The 24213-nt window shown below is 43.4% G+C and overlaps 1 protein-coding gene across 1 annotated transcript; it reads left to right on the top strand.

Moving 5' to 3' along the window:
* The first annotated feature begins 22005 nt into the window (after window positions 1-22005).
* Window positions 22006-22446, top strand: LOC141588782 (uncharacterized). The gene has a single exon (XM_074410208.1). It carries the CDS (start codon window positions 22006-22008, stop codon window positions 22444-22446), a length of 441 nt encoding a protein of 146 aa, XP_074266309.1.
* The last annotated feature ends 1767 nt before the right edge of the window (window positions 22447-24213 follow it).

Genomic DNA, 24213 nt, shown 5'->3' with positions numbered 1-24213 from the left:
AATTAGAGTACATTCGAGTCCGGGTCAAAAACCGTCTCCATTTTCTGATAGCTGTTAAATCCCGAGTCAGAATGTTCTGGAATGTTCCGGATATTTCTATTCCATATTTCATTAATTTTATCTTTTGGCAAATAATACCCCGTAATATTCACAAGATAATCGAATTATTTCCGTCCTACCATAACTCAAACGCGGAAATCTTTCTTCAGCAGGAGGAAACCTCCTGGGAACAGACGCAGCAGTCTTTGCGCCTTTTCCAAGAGACGCATGATCTGCTGCGCCTCTTCCCAGGCCCTTCTTTGCATGATTTACGTATCTTTTTTATATCTTTCCGAGATTCACTTCCAAAGAGTCTCCGAAACCCTATTCCTTCGCGTGATTAGTATAAATAGGAGCTTTCGTTCCTCATATTTCTCACGCGAGTGTCCGCCCTTCTCTTCTCCCTTTGCATTCTAGACTTCGTTCTTACTAATTGGCGCCTACGTGCTTGGACTTCCGACCACGTAAGCTCGGATCTTTCCGGGTACCAGCCTTTCCGTTGCATGACCGACCAATTTGACCAACTACACAATAATCAATCTTAATTAATCAATCGTTTTCCTCTTACGAGGGCACTCTCTCTTTGCATTCGCGTCGAGCATTCACTAGTCGATATCTTAGTTCATCTCGTTTCACAACAACATGTAAGTCTGAGGGTGTAATAATTCTCTTTATTTATTGTATTTTGTTTATCGTATCATCATTGTAAGATTTATGTCGAAAACACCGTTAAAACCGATTTCTAAAACCATGCTTTAAAACCTGTTTTTGCGGATTTCCAGTAGACAGACGTCGAGAAAAGACGCAAAGAATCGCCGCGCCTCTTGAAGGAGCGCAGCTTCTGCGCCTCTTCGTGAGGCTGCCGCAGTTCCTGCTTCTTTTCTTCTTCTTCGTCCTCTGTAATTCGTCTTTCTTGTTTGTTTCCGTATGTTTTTCTTTAATTCGTTCACATGATAGTTTAATATTCACATGTATATTGCATCATATAATTCATCATCATGTACATGTTTAATTCATCTAATCCGACTTAAATCCCAAGTAATTCATATTTGCGGGTTTTCGTCATTAATATTCAATTCGGGTTTTAGAAATTCAATTCGTTCATATTGAGTTTCTGGAATTCATCGTCGATATAGTTTTCATCTGTTTAGTCATTGATTCGTCATGTTTCATCATGTTTAGTCTAATTAATTCGTTCGGTTAGTTTGTTAAATCATTCATTAACATCGCCCCTTCATGTAATTAATCCGTTTGCATCCGCCTCATTCATGTTCTACTGTTTTTATGACCATCATTCATGTGTAAATAACCTATTAATCACTTTCATCCGAGTAATTGTATCAATCAATCCATTAATTAACAATTAACCTTAACGATTTGCGATTCGCCTACGGCCGAACTCACCCTGAAACAGACGCAAAGAATCGCCGCGCTCTTCCGAGGGCGCAGATCTCTTTGCGCTTGTTCCAGATGAGTTCGTCTCTGAACTCCTTTTACGCCTTTGACGTAATTAATTAGTTTACGTAATTAATTAACTAATATCCGTAGTATCACACTAATTTCTGTTCGTCTTTTATTCTTTTATTCTTTTTTTCTCAAATCATCCGTTTTAGCGGTATTTTCGACATAAATCACCTAATCCAGTGTAATTATTGTAATTTATATTTATTGTAATTTATATTCATTGTATTTCTTTTATCGCGTCATTTGTATGCCTTCACATGTAAATCAACCTTAAATCCTACTTCGACCTAATTGTATGCTAATTAATTGTCTACCGACTTAGTTAAATCTTCACATGCTAGGATTAATCTAATGGATGTTGCATTGCATGCATATAGCCGACAGTATATCGAGTATAGACAACTTCCCTAATCATTAGTAGAGGCCGCTATCGAGGCGGGCGGGATTAGGTGTTCGATCAAAAGAGCTTCCTAATACGTACCCTCACCCCTTACTCCAGATCTCCGTGAGCACCCGTGTTCATTGGCATCCACGAGAGTCATTCTAGACATAGAATGCTAAGGGTAACGATTGCTTAGTGTTCATGTCACTACTTTGTGTCTTGACATGACACGAGGTATTCGAACGGTTCCAATTTCCCATAAAAATTGGTGGCGACTCCATACAAAATGCAAACGCTTGTTCCCCGTTTCTCACCAAGCGCCCCCGTGGGCGGCCCGCTGTCCACAGTTTGGCGACTCTGCTGGGGATAATACACTTACGTGTAGCAAGGGTGAAACTTGAACAAGGTTAGGGAATAAGTTTGTACAAGACAATTGTCGGTTTTCATAACTCGGTCTTCCTAGACCGTTTTATTCGGCCTTCCTAGGCCCAACCCAACCCATTCGACCAATCGTCCCGTCTAAACGGTCCTAATTCTTATTTGGGCCTAAGGATGGATAGCGATTGACGTCATCCATACCATGGTACTTACTCTTGTTTGTATCAAGGCCCTTCACTACTTGAGGAAATGGACTAGGAATCGGCCTTACTCTTGTTTGGCACGAACCTCTCCACAGACTTCGGGTTTGATGGTTCGGTATGGCAACCCACCCTTTAAACCAAATCCCTTTTAAATGCACTCAGCATCCCGTTATAATGCTTGTATAAATGTGTAAACCTTACGTGATCACCATTTCTAAACAAAACCATGACGAATTTTCAAAAATCAAAATCCTTATTTTCAAAGCAAAATTTCGAAAAAAATAGGGCCTTCAATTAGCGCAAAAATCCGGTCAAAACTCTGTCCGTTTGTCGTGTCAAAATTCGGGCCACAAGCCCATTTCAAACCTCACTTCGAGTCCACTCCTACAACTACACTACAGTTGGCTAGGACACACACTTTCAAAGACCTTGTCTTTCTTCAAAACTCACTCAACACAAGTGGCATACACCCACTTCACGAGTCAAAGCTTTCCTCTTTTAGTAAGTGTGATAGAATGGTCGATCGTGTTTTGATTCGTCGCCGATCTCTTATCCGCTTTCCAAGATGCCTGGTCAAGTGGTGAAACGAACCTCCAAAGAAATTCAAGAAAGTAATGATCGAATCCTAGCCGCGATAACCCAAATGCAAATCACTCAAGAACAAACCTATGACCGCCTTGAACTTATCGAAGGCCGTATCTTTGATGTAGAAGGAAGGTTGCCTCCCCTTAAAGGTGAAGTACTACAATTTTCCGATGACGAGTCTAAAGATGAGAACCCTGTCCTAGGGACAACCGCAGCTGAGAAAAGACTCCAATACCTAGAGGAGCAATTGATGTACCTTAAGGGGGATGACATTTATAGGGAAAACAATCGCAAGTATGAAGCCGTCAATTCCAAATTACCCACTAACTTTAGCATGACGGATATCCCTAAGTTTAAAGGACATGAGAACCCTTTGAACCACATCCGCGCCTTCAAGGACTACATGTCTATCAAAGGCATCAAACCCGAGATGTTCTTAAGGATCTTTCCTTCATCTCTTGACACCATTCCGAAGCAATGGTTCTACACTTTGGATCACAAAAAGGTCGCTACTTGGGAGGACGCCGCGATCGAATTCTCGAAACAATATGCGGATAATGCCGAGATCCAAGTCAACATGCGTACTCTAGAGGTTCTTACCCAAAATGACAAAGAAGGATTCACCGACTTCCTAAGTAGGTGGAGGAAGACTAGTACTCAACTAGTTGAACGCCCGGATGAGGCTACTCTCGTGGAGAAGTTTGTGGATAATCTCAAACCCATATATGCCAGTCACTTGAGATATAAAAATATCAAGACTTTCAAGGACTTAACCGTGCTAGGGACACGAATTGAAGATGACATCCGTAAAGGACTCTTGTCCAAAACAGTAGGTCGAGGATATCAAGGGTCCACAAGTCGTTCATACGGCTCTACTAGCAAGACCGACGAAGTTAACCTTCTCGAGCCATCCAAGAAAACTAGCCCACCAAGGAAGTTCACAAACCTTGGGGACACGTACTCCAACGCTCTAAAAAGGCTAATGAAGCAAGGCAAACTCCAACCCATTGGACCTACTCCCGAACCTGAAAAGAAGTCCAAGTTCGGGATGAAAACTCCTCTTGTGAATACCATAGGGGCAAAGGGCACGACACAGAAAAATGCTACAAGTTGAAACACGTGCTTCAAGATATGATCGAAGATGGTCGACTTCCAATTCCACCAGGGGGTAAGCCCAACAACACTCAGAACCCTCTTGGAGTTCTAGTGATTACAAGTGACGAATCTACCTTAGATTGCTCACACCTAATTTCTCCCACCGAAAATGAAATTCATGCAATTGAGAAAGAAAGGCTCTACTCTACCATCTCCCCTACCATTTCCGACTTCATCGCATGGGTAAGGAGTGTAGATAGACAAGTGTGGGAATTAGAAAACATGGTAACGGCCTTAAGCCATCCCAATACAATACCTAAGGAACGTGTACCATTGATCTTCTCTCAAAATGCCACTATGCAAGAAGTAGTCGCCGTGGTCGATAATCTAGTCGATCAAATCATACAACTAGAAAGTGATATCATGAGAATGAAGGAACTAGCTGCAATCAATGGGGTTTGGGCCGATGATGATGAAGACGAATACCTCATTGAAAACTCCTTGGTCAAGGAGATAGTCCAAAATGGAGAAGACCAAGACGTGGATCACCTAACTCGTTCGGGTCGCCCATATCAAAGCACTACTCAAAACGGTCCAACCAACGTCATCACACCAAATGACAACGAAGACGATCCCACCGATCATTTGCTCAAGCAATTACAGAAAACCAAGGCTGATCTTTCACCGCAACTAGTGGCAAGCTCATTTCCGCATCGCTGCTTTACCGCAAGCTTTGGCTAAATTGAATGTAGCACATAACTCCACTCCTGAAGATGTAGTCAACTTGGTCTTCCAAGAATCACCTAAGCTAAGTAATCCTATTACTTTCTCGGATGAGGACTTGCCACCTTTCGGCGCTAGTCACAACCTTGCCCTATACATCACCGTCATTTGTCTAAAGAAGAACGTGCCAATGACTTTGGTAGATGATGGCTCCGTCAACGCTCATACCCCTCAAAACGGCATACAAACTAGGCATGAAGGAGTCAGATTGGACTCCTACAAATCAAGGTGTACGTGCATATGACGGTACACGACGAAAAGTGGTTGGACTTGCTAGCCTAACCATAGCCACAGGACCAATCGAACGAAAAGTTAACTTCCAAATAGTGGACATCGAAGCTTCATTCAACATACTACTGGGAAGGCCTTGGATTCACGCTTCCAAAGCGGTAACATCCACCCTTCATCAAAAGATCAAGATCCCACTAAACGGTAAAGTTGTGACAATCACTTCGTCACCCATCAAGGCAATAATCGAGAAGCAATCAAACAATCAAGTCCTTGCGACCCCACCCCATATACGAACTTGGGGCTTCCAAAGTGTGAATGTCATAGAAAGTGAGTTGGCACCCTTATACTATAATCCCTACTCTAACTTGGTGGTCAACCACATACTCAAGAATCAGGGATACTTCCCTGGAATGCCTTTAAACCGAATTCGGAAGAACACCTTTGCACCATACAAGAAAGGCAACTCGACAAGGATACCACTTGGACTAGGATACAAACCCACAACTGAAGAAGTTCTCGAAATGCTCGCTCAAGTCCAAAATCGCAAGCACGTGGGAGTCCAAATGAGACCATATCTCCCCACCTTAAATGGATACTTTGTTCAAGAAGGAAGTTCCGAACTCTTTCATGGATTTCCCGAACCTTGGCATTATCTTGAGAGGAAGTTAGCCAGAATCGAGATCTTTCACGATTGCTACTTCATTCCTCCCGAAACGGTTCCTACCGTCAAAACCCGTCAAGCACCTTGCTTCGACGAACAAGTCATTAGCCTATTGTTTGGAGAGGACCGATTCATTAGGGCGCGCAGATGAGATCATTACTATGATACTTCAGACGATCGCTTCAACCCCACCGCGTTGATCACGTAAACCGACACAAAGCAGCAGAAATGATGGAGAAAATCTATCAAGTGGACCAACAACCAAGGAAGGCTCTTCAAGCTCACTACTGGAGAAGGAGAGATGTTCAAAGGAGAACCGGAAGACGACGAGTTCGAGTCGGAGTCGGAGTCGGAGTCGAGTCGAGTCAGAGGAGTCGTTAGAGAGTCTACTCCTGTTGTCATCCCCACTCCCTTCGTTTCTCCTAGCTTAGCCTCAAGTAGTCACGGTAGTTCGGGAATGCCCCACCATTATCCCCTTTTCCGCCACCGACCATGGATCAGTTGGCTTCTTTGTTTCAACTTTACTCAAATCTTAATATGAATAAATCGGTTTCTCGCTTACTCTATGTGTTCTTTCGAGTGCAATTCTGTTTTATGATGATACCGAGACGACCAAGACCCGACTTGACCGAAATACCTCCCTACGTAGCCAAAGAAATATTACAGAAGGGGAAGGAGGACCGAATAGAGGATACCGAACCCATCAACGTAGGAACCGAATTAGAACCCAAAGAACTTAGGATAGGGACTACCTTGAGCTCTACCGAAAGGGCCGATTTCATAGACCTCCTAAATGAATTCAAAGACGTTTTTCGCTTGGTCCTACAAAGACATGCCAGGATCGACAGGGGATATCGCCGAACATAGGATTCCGATTAAGCGGGTTTCAAACCCAGTGAAACAAGCTTCGACGAATGAGAACAGAATGGGCTCTAAAGATTAAGGAAGAAGTTGATAAGCAATTCAAAGCCGGGTTCATCAAAGTTTCCGAGTACTGATCGGGTAGCTAACATAGTACCCGTGCCCAAAAAGGATGGGAGAATCCGTGTTTGTGTTGACTTCAGGGACTTAAACAAAGCAAGTCGAAAAGATGACTTCCTTTACCTCACATTGACATATTGGTGGACAATCTTTGCAGACCACGCATTACTATCCTTCATGGATGGATATGCGGGTTATAACCAAATCAAGATGGCCATGGAAGATATGCACAAAACCGCATTCGTCACCCAATGGGAGCATATTGCTATACAAAGAATGCCATTCGGATTGATCAACGCCGGAGCTACATACCAACGCACCGCAACTACGCTCCTACATGACATGATGCACAAAGAAGTGGAGGTATATGTAGATGACATGATCGTCAAATCCAAGGAAAGAGAGGGACACATTGCAAACCTTCGCAAGTTCTTCGCAAGGCTACGAAAGTACAACATGAGACTCAATCCTCAGAAATGCACATTCGGGGTAACATCCGGAAAACTCCTGGGATATGTCGTTAGCCAACGCGGTATAGAAATAGATCCCTCAAAAATCAAAGCTCTGATCGAAATGCCACAACCTCAAACAGAAAAAGAAGTTAGAGGATTCCTGGGAAAGGTACAATATATAAGTCGATTCATATCGAAACTTACCATGATTTGCGAGCCTATCTTCAAGAAACTCAAGAAAACAGACCACACCATGTGGGATGATGACTGTCAAAAGGTGTTTGACCGAATCAAGGAGATATTGGCTAAACCACCAGTGCTCATGTCGCCATAACGAGATCAACCTCTTGGTTTATATCTCACAGTAACTGAAACTGCCATGGGTGCTATGCTGGCTCAAACCGTAGGAAGTGAAGAAAGAGCTATTTACTATCTAAGTAAGAAGTTCTTGGAATATGAGTGCAAATACTCGCAACTCGAGAAGACATGCCTCGCTCTTGTGTGGGCAACGAAGAAGCTACGTCACTACATGCTTAGCTACTCCGTCAAGATATATTCCAAAATGGATCCAGTCAAATACCTCTTCGAGAAACCCGTCCTCAACGGACGTCGGCAAGGTGGACTCGATGCTCTCGAATTCGACCTCAAATATGTGCCACTAAAAGTCATAAAAGGTCGCGCCGTCGCCGAATTCTTCGCAGAAAATCCTATCAACGACGCACAAACCATAGACACTTGGTCATTTCCCGACGAGGATATACTTCAAACAGACGTAGACTCTTGGGATCTATACTTTGATGGAGCATCAAATTTAAGAGGATTCGGAATAGGAGTGTTGCTCATTTCTCCTGAAGGTGAGCATACACCGATTGCTGTCAAACTCGACTTCGAGGTGACAAACAACGCTGCAGAGTATGAAGCTTGTCTCATCGGACTACAAGCGGCAGTAAGCTTAGGAATCAAAAACCTCCGAGTACATGGGGATTCATCACTGATCATCAACCAAGTTACAGGATCCTGGAAAATCCGAAGCGAAAGCCTCGCACCCTATCAAGCTAGGATAGACCAAGTGGCTCAATTCTTTGATCACGTAACCTACTTACACCTACCTCGAGAGGAAAATCAATTTGCAGACGCTCTTGCGAAACTTGCATCTTTGATAAATATGCCAGACCACATGATGGAAATGCCTTTATGCATCGAACGACGGTCAGAACCGGCTTATGTCCATCAAATCACCGATGAAGAAGAAATCGCACAGGAACCCTGGTTCCAAGCAATCCTGAATTTCAAGCTTAATGGTACCTATCCACCGGATATGGACAAAAGGGGACAACGTGCTATACGCCTTTTAGCTTCCCAATACATCCTGATGCAAGGAGAGTTATACAAAAGAACACCTCTTGGTGTAGTCCTACGTTGCCTTGATCATTCACAGGCACGAAAGGTGATGGAAGAAGTCCACGACGGAGAATGCGGTCCTCACATGAGTGGGCCCATGATGGCAAAGAAAATCACACGCTTAGGGTATTATTGGAGCACAATAGAATCTGATTGCATCAAATACGTGAGACACTGCCACAATTGCCAAATCTTCGGGAATGTACAACATGTCCCTCCTTCGTTGCTATACATGATGACATCTCCTTGGCCATTCTCCGCATGGGGAATTGACATAATCGGGAAGATAACCCCAGCCGGAACAGGAGGTCACTGTTTCATTCTAGTAGCAATTGACTATTTCACCAAGTGGGTAGAAGCGGCTTCCTACACTGCTCTTACGGCTAAAAATGTGGCAAAATTCATACAAAACAACATCATCTGTCGATATGGTTGCCCACATGAGATCATCAGCGATAATGGGTCACACTTCCAGGCTGAAACCGAGCAATTGCTAGCCAAATACAAGATTAAGCATCACCACTCTTCGCCCCTGCACCACGCACTAACGGCGCGGTAGAGGCGGCAAACAAGAACGTTGTCACAATTCTCAAGAAAATGACTGACAACTACAGAGATTGGCCAAGCAAGATACCCTTTGCTTTATGGGGATATCGTACATCAGTTAGGACGCCCACTGGGGCTACTCCTTTCTATTTGACCTATGGCATGGAGGCCGTACAACCAAATCGAGCCGAAATACCATCCTTGCGCATTTTACTCGAAAGTCAAATCCACAAGCCGATCGGAAGAGGGATAGGTATGAAGAACTCATCCTCCTGGATGAACGTAGGCTACGCGCCTTACATAATGTCTAAACATATCAAGCCCGTATCAAACGAGCTTTCAACAAAAGAGTTAGGCCAAGAAACATCAAAGAAGGAGACTTAGTACTCAAATCGGTTAGAGCTCTTCTACCCGTCGACCCAAGGGGAAAATTCAAACCTAATTGGGCCGGACCATATCTAGTCAAATCCATACTCCCAGGGGGTGCGGTTAGAATCACAGACCTAGATGGGAATGAGTTTTCAAACCCTACAAACCTTGACCAACTGAAACGATACTATGCCTAGAATAGGACAAAAACGCGCCTCGCGTAAACCCATGTGTCGCTCTTGTGGCACTATATAAACGGCCCCTGGCCAAGCTGAAATAAGCTAAGTGTCACTATGCTCTTGCATCTTGACAAGATTGTCATCCTCATATCATCAAACAAACCGAATTCGCACCTTGAGAACAAGCAAAAGCTCATGCTTATTTTCTATGTTCACTACAAGCTCTTGATTCGAACAATTATTCTTTTACATTTACTCGAACTACGCGCAAGGGTTTGATTTCGCTTTTTTTAAGTGAATACGTAGGCAATCCTTCACGGGATTCAACCCAATATACCTAAAATGTAAATAGAAGGACATTTGCATTGCATTTGAAATTCGACAAGAATAATAAAAGAAAATCACAACGGTTTCTTAACCATTTAACCTTTTTTATTTCATTCATTTTCTAATAATAATAGCACGATACATAAAAAAAATAGAATAGGCTAGGATTCTAAAAATCCCTCCTTTTTATTACAACAATAATAATAATCAAATAATAAATAAAGACTCGGGCTACTCCTCCATCTTCCCCTTGCCCTTGTCATTCTTGTCATAATTCTTGTCACGACCTCAAGCCGGGCGCTCTTGCACCACTTCAGACCTAATCACCAACGGTCTTTCTCGAGGCCTGACTCTTCCATTCTTGCCAACCACCATTTCCGCAACAGGAGTAGTCTTTGATTTCTTCGAAGGACGAATGACCTGAAGTCCAGCTTCTTCTTCTCCTTCTGTCAGATGCTTCTCCTTCTCTTTCTCTCCCTCGCGCACCTTGTAGTCAACAGCTCGCGTTTCCTCGCCTCTTTCACGTTCTTCCGGTTGCGCCTTTCTCCACCTTAGATAGGAATCCGACACCCACAAAGCATTGGCGGAGAAGCTCAAGAACCACATGTTCCTCTGGGCCCATTTGATAGCCCACTCTCTTCGGCTCTCGGTGGTAAGCGCTACAGCAGTCCGCGGAACGGTATCAAGCCTCGGGATAGTCTGTTTCAAACCAACCTGCCTCATCAACCTTTCCGGAAAGATGCACACCATGAACTCCAACCCTGGAATGCGCACGGACCTAGTAGGATCCAAAGAAGACACTCCAAAGGACAGACTTGAGGTGCCACCACGGTTTACCCACCTAATCAACGGGCCATCATCATTCTTCAACTTGTTCTTCCAATAGTCGCAGACCCGAGTGAAGTCCACCATGTACAACCGCGTCCTCATCGCAATCATACGGAATGATAGGAAAGTGCATGTCTGGGGCTCGAGCAATGGAGCCGTTCCATAAGCCAAACCTACCAAAAGCAGGTATTAGACACCAAAAACAAAAAACAAAAAAAAAAAAAAAAAAAAAAAAAAAAAAAAAAAAAAAAAAAAAAAAAAAAAAAAAAAAAAGAACAAAAAAAAAGAAAGAGAAAAAGGGTGTCTTTACCCGTAAGATAACGGGACTCCCCAAAAATGGAAGATCGCGGTTGGATTTCCTATTATCCAAACCCAAGATAATCTCCCTAAGCATAAACAAGTCGGGCTCTGCGCGACTCCATTTGCTCAATAAGACCCAAAAGACGGGGATCCCCTCGCAAATCTTCATCAACGTGTCCATGGAAGACATACACATGAAGCAAACAAGCCAAATGCTCTCCTCCTAGCAACATAAGAGACAAGTGGGGTCACCATGATGAATCGGTCTACAAAGTCCAATTCTCACGCCTTTCGGGGTAACTAAGCGATCCACCTCAAGTCTAGTCAATCCAAGCAGGTCTCTGAATTTTGTCTTATACCCTTGTGAAGTGGAAGGAATGGCGGTAGATGCTCGGGGTCCCACCCACCAATAGCAGAAATTTCCTCCTAAAAGGACAAATATCACCTCCTGGGAACGCGAAAACATGACAATTTGGGTCCTAGTAGTCAAGACAAGCATCCAAGAACGGTTTTACCACCTTAATGAGTTTCAAACTCAATAGAGACCCAAAATTATGAGCACCCATGTCGTGCTTCTCAACATTCGAGAATTCATTAGTCCATTCCTTCAAGCGGATCTCCAAAGTATTCATGATTACAATTTTCTCTTGAAAATTTATTTTGGGAGTTTTTATGAGGATTAACGGAGAAGAGACGGAAGAATTATATGATTTAAAGCTTCGTCGACGCTTCTATTTATACTAATTGTGTTTCCAAAATCCGCCGAAGAGACAAGCTTGGGAACAGTGCGCAGCTCTGCCGCACCTATTCAAAGGTACGCACTCATGCTCGCGCCTCTTCCCGACTAGCTTTCGTGATTTCCGTTTGGATCTTTCCTAATTCTATAACGAACAATTTCCTATTCCTACGGGATTTTATTTTGGTAAATATGAGCAGTTAACCATGTTTCATGTTTCCTAAATTCGCGGGCACGCATTTCGAGGCGACGTCGACACATTCGCCATTTTTATCGCATTTAACTTTTCTTTTATTATTATTTTAATTTATTTATTTATTCTTAGGAAATAAATTTCATTTTAATTTCGTTTTTAGGAAATAATTTTCTTTTATTTTCATTTTTAACAAATTTCAACATTTTCACTTCTACACTTACAGGTTTCTATTTTTTCGTTTTTTTTAGGGGATAACCCTCCCTACCGTCCGGTCATTTCCGACAAAATTTTTGCTTTTTTTGCATTTTTGCGTTTTTTGTCCTTTTGAGTCTTTTTTGCGCTAATTAAGACCATATGTGTATTAAAATGTATGTTTTGGTGTAAATTTCGGCAGCATAACGGCGTAAACCGTTGTCTACCAAACCTGTTCAAGAACTAACTGCGCAGTACAAGCAACACAACCAGCAAAGAAAAGGCACTCGTGCCATCATATATACAAATGTACAAACAAATCGGGGCTTGCGCCCAAACAAGTCCAAAAATGTTCAAAATCAAGTCTACGTAACTACGCAGACTACTGCTGGGCACCCTCCAACTCAAAGAACCCTCGCCGTAAGAGCAGCAATCTCGGCGTCCCGAAACTCGAGCTCCCTCGACAAAGCGAGCCGTATCCTCCCGAGACTGGGTCGCCTCTCGCTCCACTCACGACCACCAGACAAAAAGAAATTGGCTCCTGTCAATCAACTCAAACAAAACTGAAAACCAAAAAAAATCAAGAGAAGTCAAATGAGGTTCATACCTGACGATCTCGACCACCGACGAGCGCCTCGATGGCGGTAGCTCGTAGCCGGTTGGCCACCCTCCATAGTGCCACGAACCGAGATGGCGCGACCTACATGTCAAAAGAAATTCTCAAAGAAAGTGAACAAGTTCAAATCAAATGTGTTCCTACACGAAGGGTATATAAGTGGAGGCTCACCCTCCGAATCGATGATCTTTGCCCGATCGTCTAGGCCAGCATCCGTCACAGCTACGTCAAAGTCACGCAACTCGGAGATCGTCGTCCTCCCAGCCGCGTCGGTGTACTCAAGGGTCTCGGGGTACACTGGGGGCTCGATGCCCGCCGCCTCGACCTCCTGCAAAGACAAATAGCTCTCATTAATCGATGATCTTTCGTCGTAATTCCCGAAATCAAATCAAGAAAAATAAAAGATACTCACCACTACTGGCCAGTACGCCAACCTCCCGTACAGGAACGCCGAGTAGTCCTCGCCAGGCAGAAGAAGGTCGTCGCCACTGGCACCAGCTAAGTCCGCCTCCCTCTCAGCCTCAGTAGGCTCCCTGAACATCGTCCTCGGAGGGTCAATGGGAACCGTCAACGCGCCCCGAGAGCACTGACGAGCCAAACGCTCGCCCGATACACGGGACCCATCGACGTCCACACAACAGAAGCCGGCTCGGGCTCCTAGGTCGAAGGACCTCAGCGACAAAGGAGGCGCTCCAGCGTACTCCGCCCAAGGTCTGGGCACCCACTGCGACAAGATAAGGCAAAGATCATTCCTATGATCAATTAAAAGCAAAGGACAAGAAATATAAATGAATACGAGTGGGATACTCACACTGCTCAGCTGAAGGGCGTTCACTTCCCGCCGATAGACATTGTGAGAAGAGCGCTTGCTCTTCGTCCGGCACATCACCCAATCCCTCACCACGGGATAGGCCTTCTCCAGCGGCTCTGTCCTCTTGGGCGCGAAGCTCGGGAAGTAGGAGTACACCCATGCCTATAAAACAGAATGATCAATGACGATCTTTCGTGATTCGATAAAGAAAAGAATTTACTTTGGTCTAAAGAAAGGTTCATACCTCCAACAGTAGTCCAGGTCCGACAGCGCCAGGAGAAGTCCCCTTCTCCATCAACTCCGGACGAACCATGGCCCTCATGAAGCGGATGAGGACCGCAAAACCAGCAAGAACCCGGTCCCTGGCGTCCTAGGGAACTCGGAGTCGAAAGAAAGGGAAGAAGCTTCGTCGATAGCCTCTCGCCCTTGTCTCCGAGGTAAATCGAAGACAAGAACCACCAAAGCCACAGACGAGCTCTCTGCTCAGCTGTACAGGGAGGAGGAGCCGTCTCCCTCCCATCGATCGTCACCAGCTCCGGGGTCTTCCCCGCAAAGTAGTCTCGGACGTAGGTACTGGGTACCAAGCCCGACACTGCAACAGCCTTCGGCGATAAGTTCCAGCCGATCAACCTCCTCGCCTCGGCCGAATCCGCCCTCATAGCAGTCTCCGGCCACACCACCTCCTCGATCCCACACGGCACTGTAAATCATGCCGTAATCCTCCGTAGTAACTCCCACCTCACCAAAAGGCAGGTGAAACGTGGAAGTCGTGTCCCAGAATCGATCCAAGAAAGCGCGGACCAGGCTAAGGTTAGCCCGCAACTTCCTCTTCACGATATCCCTCCAGACCTGAACCAGAGGACCAAACGCTCCATGCTCGATCATGGCCCTCTCCTCCGCCGACAGCCGCTCGTAGTGCTCTATCGCTGTTGTATAACCCGAGAACGACCTGATATTCCCGGCCTCCTATTATGATTTGAAACAAAGCTATCTTTAGTTTTGAATGAAATTTGCAAGAAGTTTGGACAAAAAAAAATGAAAGAGAATAGGTAATGAGTAGTGAATTCTTATTTACCAAACTCTTCACCGTCCCGTAGGACAGTGACCCTCTCGCAGCCCACACGAGGTGCCTACTCTCCCGTGTCTCACCCCACGCAGGGCTCCCCTCACCGACGACCTCCTCGCCGACGTTGGCCCTGCCTCGGGACCTCCTCCTCCTCCTCGACGGCCTCCTCCTCGTGAGCCTCGCCTCCAGTGGCCATCACCGCGTCGGTGAAGACCTGCTCCAAGGCCTCCTCAACAGCAGCGTCTATCTCCATGGGAGTCCTCCCAGAAGTAGAAGCCTCATCACCTGCAACATTAAAGTAAATTTAGGCCGCGTCACATGACGACAAGCCTTTGTTAAGGAGTTTTCGAGCCTCCGAGCCACTCGAAAACGCCCTTTCCATGCCATCTTTGGCCATATTCCCGCCAACCCGATCACTCATGTGATAAATGGGGTCCAGTCACGTCCAAGTCAAAGCCTAGTTCCGGGTTCAAGCCGAAAACTCGGCAGCATTTCGTTATAACGGCGATTATGCCCTAGAAAGGTGCCCCGAAAAAGTTGTCACAAATCAAAGTTTTGAGATGACAGGAAGTTTACCCATCATCCAAGAATCCCAAATATCAAATTTCATCGCCAATGGACAATCCTAAGGCTATTTTCAAGCAATTTACGGTCGGCCTAGTCATGAAACCGTCTCAAAATTTGCTCAAGGGCTCAAAACTCGATGAAAATTCAAAGCAAACACATGTTTATGTTCCTAACATTGCCTACTATCCGTTTCTAGCATCAATTTGGCAAAACAAATTCATTTGGGGGAAAAGCCCCAAATTTTCGATCAAAAGGGTCGAAAACCCTAATTCTCGCGGCTCAAAATTCGACAAATGTAAATGATTAATGCAAGATTAAGACACATACCTCGATTAGTCATGTTTGATGCAAGCTTTTGAATCCAACCTTGACGGAAATGGTGAAGATTTGAGAGAGAAATTGAAGGAATTAAGTTTCGAAATAATGAAACATAAACCTTCCGATTTCGCGTTTTTGCACCGCCAATTTGGGAAAAAGACGCAAAGAAAGCGCCGCGCTTCTTTCCAAGAGACGCAGCTCTTGCTGCGCCTCTTCCTTGTGTTCCCTCCATGCGAATTTTCAAAAATCCGTTATGAGTTCGTTATTAGTGGGCCCATCTTTGGGTGCGCCTCTTCTTCAATGCTATTATGTTCTTTTGGTCCGTTTCGACGATTTTCTTTCGTTCCGGTCCGCATTTTATCCGGCGCGACAGTATTTTGCAGTATTGCTCAACTCATTTTATCCGGCGCGACAGTATCTTGCAGTATTGTCCCAGATCATTTTATCCCGCGCAGCAGTATTTTGCAGTATTGCTCAACTCATTTTATCCCATTACAGAGTATTTTGCGATCGCTCACTCAAGATTTCTTTCACGACGATCAAGATGTTCCTAGTCGTCTGTCCCCGGCGCAGTAGTATTTTGCAGTACTGCTCACTCAAGATTCCTCTCACGACGATCAAGATGTTCCTAGTCGTCAATATATTCCCCAGCAAGAGTTTGTTTGAGACCGACGCAAGCAGATTCAACCTCGGGTTTCGCCAGAGTTCGTTTGAGACCGACGCAGCGGATTCCTCGGCAGCTTTCTACCGACGTCCCGCTTTGCTTTCAATATTTCTTGTTTCCCCACGAAGTTCGACCGAGTCTCGGTATGATCTCTCCTTATGGCTGGCGAGCTTCTTTACGTAGTCTAATGGACTTTAAACGACCCTCCCCGATAGTCGACAGACTCTAAAATGTTCCCGACGACAGGTCCTTGGCTCAGACCCCTTGAGCCGCCTCGCGTCGCCATAGTCGTCAGGTTGTAATCTTCGATTGACCTGATGGCTATACTTTGACTTTCGCCTTGTCCAAGCCTCAGTCAAAGTGGGGGCTCAGAGACACCTCGTTTCGCACCTCCCGCAAACCACCCGGTGATGATTGGGCCGCATGTTTGATTCGCGGAACGATTTGTGACAGTTCGTAAGATTATCGTCAAGTGTTTGCTCAAATATTAATGTCAACCTCTTAGTTGTCATCTACGTCCTGATACGGTCGTTTTGGCAGTAATTAGAGTACATTCGAGTCCGGTCAAAAACCGTCTCCATTTTCTCGATAGCCGTTAAATCCCGAGTCGAATGTTCTCGGAATGTTCCGGATATTTCTATTCCATATTTCATAAATTTTATCTTTTGGCAAATAATAATACCCGTAATATTCACAAGATAATCGAATTATTTCCGTCCTACCATAACTCAAACGCGAAATCTTTCTTCAGAGAGGAAACCTCCGGGAACAGACGCAAGAGGTCTGCGCCTTTTCCAAGAGACGCAGTGATCGCCGCGCCTCTTCCCAGCCCTTCTTTGCATGATTTACGTATCTTTTTTATATCTTTCCGAGATTCACTTCCAAAGAGTCTCCGAAACCCTATTCCTTCGCGTGATTAGTATAAATAGGAGCTTTCGTTCCTCATATTTCTCACGCGAGTGTCCGCCCTTCTCTTCTCCCTTTGCATTCTAGACTTCGTTCTTACTAATTGGCGCCTACGTGCTTGGACTTCCGACCACGTAAGCTCGGATCTTCCGGTACCACCTTTCCGTTGCATGACCGACCAATTTGACCAACTACACAATAATCAATCTTAATTAATCAATCGTTTTCCTCTTACGAGGGCACTCTCTCTTTGCATTCGCGTCGAGCATTCACTAGTCGATATCTTAGTTCATCTCGTTTCGTCAACATGTAAGTCTGAGGGTGTAATAATTCTCTTTATTTATTGTATTTTGTTTATCGTATCATCATTGTAAGATTTATGTCGAAAACACCGTTAAAACCGATTTCTAAAACCATGCTTTAAAACCTGTTTTTGCGGATTTCCAGTAGACAGACGTCGAGAAAAGACGCAGCAACTGCTGCGCCTCTTCGAAGGAGCGCAGTTCCTGCTGCGCCTCTTCGTGAGGCTGCCGCAGTTCCTGCTTCTTTTCTTCTTCTTCGTCCTCTGTAATTCGTCTTTCTTGTTTGTTTCCGTATGTTTTTCTTTAATTCGTTCACATGATAGTTTAATATTCACATGTATATTGCATCATATAATTCATCATCATGTACATGTTTAATTCATCTAATCCGACTTAAATCCCAAGTAATTCATATTTGCGGGTTTTCGTCATTAATATTCAATTCGGGTTTTAGAAATTCAATTCGTTCATATTGAGTTTCTGGAATTCATCGTCGATATAGTTTTCATCTGTTTAGTCATTGATTCGTCATGTTTCATCATGTTTAGTCTAATTAATTCGTTCGGTTAGTTTGTTAAATCATTCATTAACATCGCCCCTTCATGTAATTAATCCGTTTGCATCCGCCTCATTCATGTTCTATTGTTTTCATGACCATCATTCATGTGTAAATAACCTATTAATCACTTTCATCCGAGTAATTGTATCAATCAATCCATTAATTAACAATTAACCTTAACGATTTGCGTTCCCGGCTTCCACGACGAAACTCACCCTTGAAACACGCGCAAGAATCGCCGCCTCTTCCAGAGGGCGCAGTCTCTGCTGCGCTTGTTCCAGGATGAGTTCTGTCTCTGAACTCCTTTTCTGCCTTGACGTAATTAATTAGTTTACGTAATTAATTAACTAATATCCGGAGTATCACACTAATTTCTGTTCGTCTTTTATTCTTTTATTCTTTTTTTCTCAAATCATCCGTTTTAGCGGTATTTTCGACATAAATCACCTAATCCAATGTAATTATTGTAATTTATATTTATTGTAATTTATATTCATTGTATTTCTTTTATCGCGTCATTTGTATGCCTTCACATGTAAATCAACCTTAAATCCTACTTCGACCTAATTGTATGCTAATTAATTGTCTACCGACTTAGTTAAATCTTCACATGCTAGGATTAATCTAATGGATGTTGCATTGCATGCATATAGCCGACAGTATATCGAGTATAGACAACTTCCCTAATCATTAGTAGAGGCCGCTATCGAGGCGGGCGGGATTAGGTGTTCGATCAAAAGAGCTTCCTAATACGTACCCTCACCCCTTACTCCAGATCTCCGTGAGCACCCGTGTTCATTGGCATCCACGAGAGTTATTCTAGACATAGAATGCTAAGGGTAACGATTGCTTAGTGTTCATGTCACTACTTTGTGTCTTGACATGACACGAGGTATTCGAACGGTTCCAATTTCCCATAAAAATTGGTGGCGACTCCATACAAAATGCAAACGCTTGTTCCCCGTTTCTCACCAAGCGCCCCCGTGGGCGGCCCGCTGTCCACAATATTTATCACATAAATATCATTTTATAAATTAATTAAATTACATATAACAAATTGACTAGTGATACTTGATCATATAAATAAAATGGGTCATAAAATTATAATTCACAACATCTTGTAATTATAATTAACCATTCATTCTTATCTCTACTGTTTCTCAAACAATAAGCAATTTTTTTTTTTTAGGTACAAACAATAAACAATTTTAGTAATAAAGCATTTTTCTTACCAAAATAAATCTTATTTAATCTCATTACAATAAGATACCAATATTCTCTATCACAAGTAAATTGTTCAATTTTAAGGAATTGATTACCTTGTATCGTCATACAATTAATCAATTTATCCATTAAGGGAATTGTCCTTTAGGTGTGACCTTAAGGGATCAACTGTCTACCACCGTCACACGACAGTAATGTCAAACTCTAGTCAGCCAATCATTACGGATTAATGATGATCAGTTGATTATATAATAAATCATCCCTCACGTATTCTTAATATGAGATTGAATTATGATATTAAATTATGTGATTGCACTATTGTTGAGGACACATTTTCCAACACTACCTTTGGGCGTTCAGTCTACTTTTAACACTACTGGTCTTTCGCACCTCCGAGAGTGCATGGCTGAGCACTTGAACATGCCTCTTATTTCTACTTTTGTTGAGAGGTGGCAGCCCGACACCAACAGTTTTCACATGCCATTTGGAGAGATGATCGTACTCCTTCACGATGTTGCACAGACAATCTTAGGTATCCGAGTCGATGGTGACATTTGTAAGGTGGAGAATAATGACGGGACTTTGGTGGATCCACTTATTCATGTTTGTGGCTTCTTTGAGAGGTCAACTGATCAGTTGAGGTTGCCTTTATATCCTACTAAGAAGGCCCATATTTACAAGAGTGGAGGTATTTTGGTAGACGCGATGTGTGAGGTGGCTTTGGCCGGTGGTGACGATGAGCATGCACATGGGTTCATGGCACTGGTCTTGGGGTCGACACTTTTCGTTGACAAATCGGGCAATAGGTTACAACTTTAGTTGTTTCCCTTGCTGACCATTACCACCAGTATAACATCCTATGCTTGGGGTGCCGGTGCACCAGCCTACATGTACCGACAGTTGAGTTTGTCTTCACGTGCTAGTGTGTAAACTATTGGTGGTTGCTTGTCGTTGTTGAAAGCGTGGATCTATGAGTACTTTCCTCTCTTTTTAGACCTGGTCCACCCTCGGATATTACGTGAGTTGGCCTCGGATGTATTGTTGGAGATCAGTTGGTTCTTTAATTTTCCTCAGTCTGCGGAGAAGTTGTTCGAGTATCGAAGCGTGTTAGACGGTCTTACTACTGCTTCTGTTAGGTAGGGGCCGTATGATCCGGGTCTGGAGAAGTTGTACCCTCGTACCCTTTTTCCCGGTTGTGTATGGTTCATGGACATAGCCGAGACGTACCTACCCGATCAGTGTTTACGCCATTTTGGGTACAAGCAGGTAGTTCCGAATCACATTATGAAGGGGACAGTGCATCCTCCAGGTTCGGGAATAGGGTACTTGGTAGATTTTGGGCCGATGGCGGATCATTTATGGGATTGTTGGGGGGGGGGGGGGTCACCGAGTCTACCTTTCCGAGAGATTTAGCCCAGTTACTTTTCCGGGGGAGTGTACACGAGACTACGAGTATTAGTATCAAGGCGTCATTCACTCGCCCATCATTGATCCCGATAATCGAGAAGCCTCCTTACCATGGAGACGATGCTGATGTCACTGTTAAGATAAATGTTTTATGAATGTTTTTTCATTTAGTATATTTTTTTATTACTGTACGTTTCTCGATCATGTCTAATGCCGGATTTACGTTTTCATTTTGTAGACTGCACACGCTTTACTTGACCAGTTTGCTGAGGCTAGAAAGATTGCAGATGACATAAAACAGCTTCAGTTCTTCCGCAACATGATGATGTGTGTAGGCCCATTGATTAATGCTCGTTAAAACATAAGACGTGAGGGTCATCGCCAAATACCCGACGATCGAGTTTGGCGTAAAGTGGATGGTGATGATAGTCTTAGTGAGGAATGATGAGGAATAGAGTCGTATTAGATCGTTTATAGATTATTGTGTTTGTGCACTTTTATGTTGTGTGTTTTTAAACCTTTTTATGTATGTAGACTTTTATGATGGATTATTTATATTGTGTTTGCAAAATAATACTTTTAGTGTCTAACAAAAGAAAAATTACAGTAGTCTGATACAAGTGGCAATAATCCGAAACGAGTGACCATAATAGCTAATAAAATAAAAATTACAATAATCTAATACAAGTTATGATAATCTATTAAAATAAACAACATTTAACCACTTTAGTAAAAAGTCCTAGAGGCTCCTAGGGTTCCGTCTTTGGTTTGTTAGGGTTTCCTCTTTCTCGAGGCTTTTTCTCTCGATTTTTTATCGTGAGAATCGTCTTTATGCATTTTTTTTTGTTTTTGCTTTTGTTTCTCAATGCAGGTCCAAAACATGAGTGTGACACGAGGCCAATTGCGGGATGGGAACGGGTTGATGGGTGATGAAGTGGTTTCGTCATCTACAGCGGTGTATTGGGAGGAGGACGGAAATGAGGGGGAGGAGAATCATCGTTTTACGCTTGTCAGGAAGATTTGGACAACGAGATCTATCAACGTCAAGGCGGCCACTGACACGATAATTAAGCTATGGAACCCTTCTAAACCTATGCTCAGTAATGTTATTAATGCTAAAGATAAGCTTTTTGTCTTTTGATTCGGGTCTGATTGTGATAAAGTTAGGGTTCTTTAGAGCCAACCATGACATTTTGACAAATATGCGTGGTGCTTTAATGAACTGGACAATTCAGTTATGCTTACGGATGTACCTCTTTTCCATATTCCTAATTGGACTCGAGTGTATGACTTATCTGTTTTGGGACAGTCTATTATTAAGAATGCACAGAAAATTGGGACCTGTTTGGGGACGTACATTGATGTGGAGATGGGGCAGCATAGTGAACTGGATAGAGCGATTAGTATTCAGGTGATGTATGACATTAAACAACCTCTGAAATCTACTGTGTCGATTAAGGTGAACGAGGGGCGGGTTATAGATTTTGACGTCATGTATGAGCGAATTCCTATTTTCAGTTATGGTTGTGGTGTTATTGGGCATGGAGAAAAAGATTGCAACGATGGTCCATATGATGATGATGAGCTACGTTTCGGTGAGTGGTTAAGAGCGTCACCATGGAAAATTACCAAAACTGGCCATGATACAGTAGGGAAATGGATGTTTAATTTCGTCTGATACAGATCCTGCTCCCTTTCTAGCACTTGTCTAGGACGATCCCGACTTCGGTCAACCCGAATACAGGACGGATCAGACGACAAATCTGCCCCTTTTACATTTTATTTGCAAAATGCCTTTCTAAGACAAATGGATCACGTTATGCACCATAAACCTAACTCGGTTAATAGATGTTTAATTTCTGTCATCCATGAAAATAAACACTAAATCCAACTTGACATTAATTACTTGATATTTGGATAAACAACCGACATAGAAAGCTCACATGTTAGGTTCAAACTTGTGGATGCGCATTCATGCATTTACCCGTTTTATCAACTTTTGCATTTAACCAACCAAGGTCGATTAGTAGAGGTAGCTGCCGCGCGCGGGATTGGATGTACGATTAAAGGGCTTCTCAATACGTACTTTCACCTCTTACTCAGAAACTTTGGATAGTGGAAAACCTTATCCAGGGCGTACGATAGTCATTCTAGAGATAGGATGCTAAAGAGGGACGACTCCTTATCTTTAGTACCTATGTCAAACACCGCTTTTTACCTTGGTTGACCTAGGTATAAAGTGGATTCGAACGGGTTCCAAGCATCCCACAAATTCTTGGTGGCGACTCCGAACATCTCTTGCATCGTTTCGAGACCCTTGCCGAGACGAAACCGACCGATCTAAAACGATCCGGTCGAAATCATTTTTATGCCGCCGAGCGTGGCTTTCAAAAGACCGCTATACGTCCACAGATTGGGTTGGCGAGTAGGTGGCATGTCTACAGTCGGCGCACTGCATAGCCCAAAGGGCATGCGCCTATAGGTAGAGGTGCCAAACGGACAAGTGAATGTGGTCTTTTCTTGGTCATTAGAGTGAATGGGGATTTGAAAAAATCCCGAAACCCCGTCAAGATAAAAAAAATTGAGAATGTTGGGCAAGTCTTTCCAACATTCGGTCAAGGAATGAAAGGGGAAAATGGTCTTTCCTAGTCGCCTTATTGAGGCGTCTATAATCTATACATATTCTTCAATCCGTTGTAATTCTTGTTAGGATTAACTCATTCTTGTCATTAGTTACCACGGTAACACCACCCTTATTTGGCACAATATGAACCGGACTCACCCATGCACTATCGGAGATAGCGCAAATAATACTTGCATCATAAAGATTCAACACCTCATTCCTAACCACCTCTTTCACTGTGGAGTTAAGGCGGCGTTGAGGCTCTATGGATAATGAACCCTTATTTTTCAAGTGAATGCGATGGGTGCAAAAAGAAGGGCTAATTCCCTTGATATCGCTAATTGAGTACCCAATGATATCCGTGTATTTTCTCACAACATCAAACAATCTTTGAAGTTCGTTGTCATTGAGTGCACTATGGACAATAATGGGATAAGTGTCATTAGAACCAAGAAAAGCATGCTTAAGAGTAGAGGGAAGGGTTTTCAACTCCACTTGAGGAGGCGTGGATCTCTCCTCTTTTTTACCGTCCTTACTCAAGCTTTCAAATTCATTGTTGGAATCTTCCAAGATTGTTGATTCCATAGCCAATGCTTATTCTCTATGCTCCTTGCAATCCTTCATCATGCCCTCAAGAAACCCTTGTAGGCTATTATCCCCTTAAACTTGCTTCTCTTCAATACAAGCTTCTAGGATATCAACCATATAACAAGTTTTTCCCTCAGAAGCTCATGCATAACCTTGCTCAATGAAAATTCCATCTTATCTTCACCAATTTGGAGGGATAGTTTCTCATTCTTAACATCAATTAAGGCACCCCCC

Source organism: Silene latifolia, chromosome 6, assembly GCF_048544455.1.
Source record: "Silene latifolia isolate original U9 population chromosome 6, ASM4854445v1, whole genome shotgun sequence".
Lineage (NCBI taxonomy): Eukaryota > Viridiplantae > Streptophyta > Magnoliopsida > Caryophyllales > Caryophyllaceae > Silene > Silene latifolia.
This window is presented reverse-complemented; position numbering and strand designations above follow the sequence as displayed.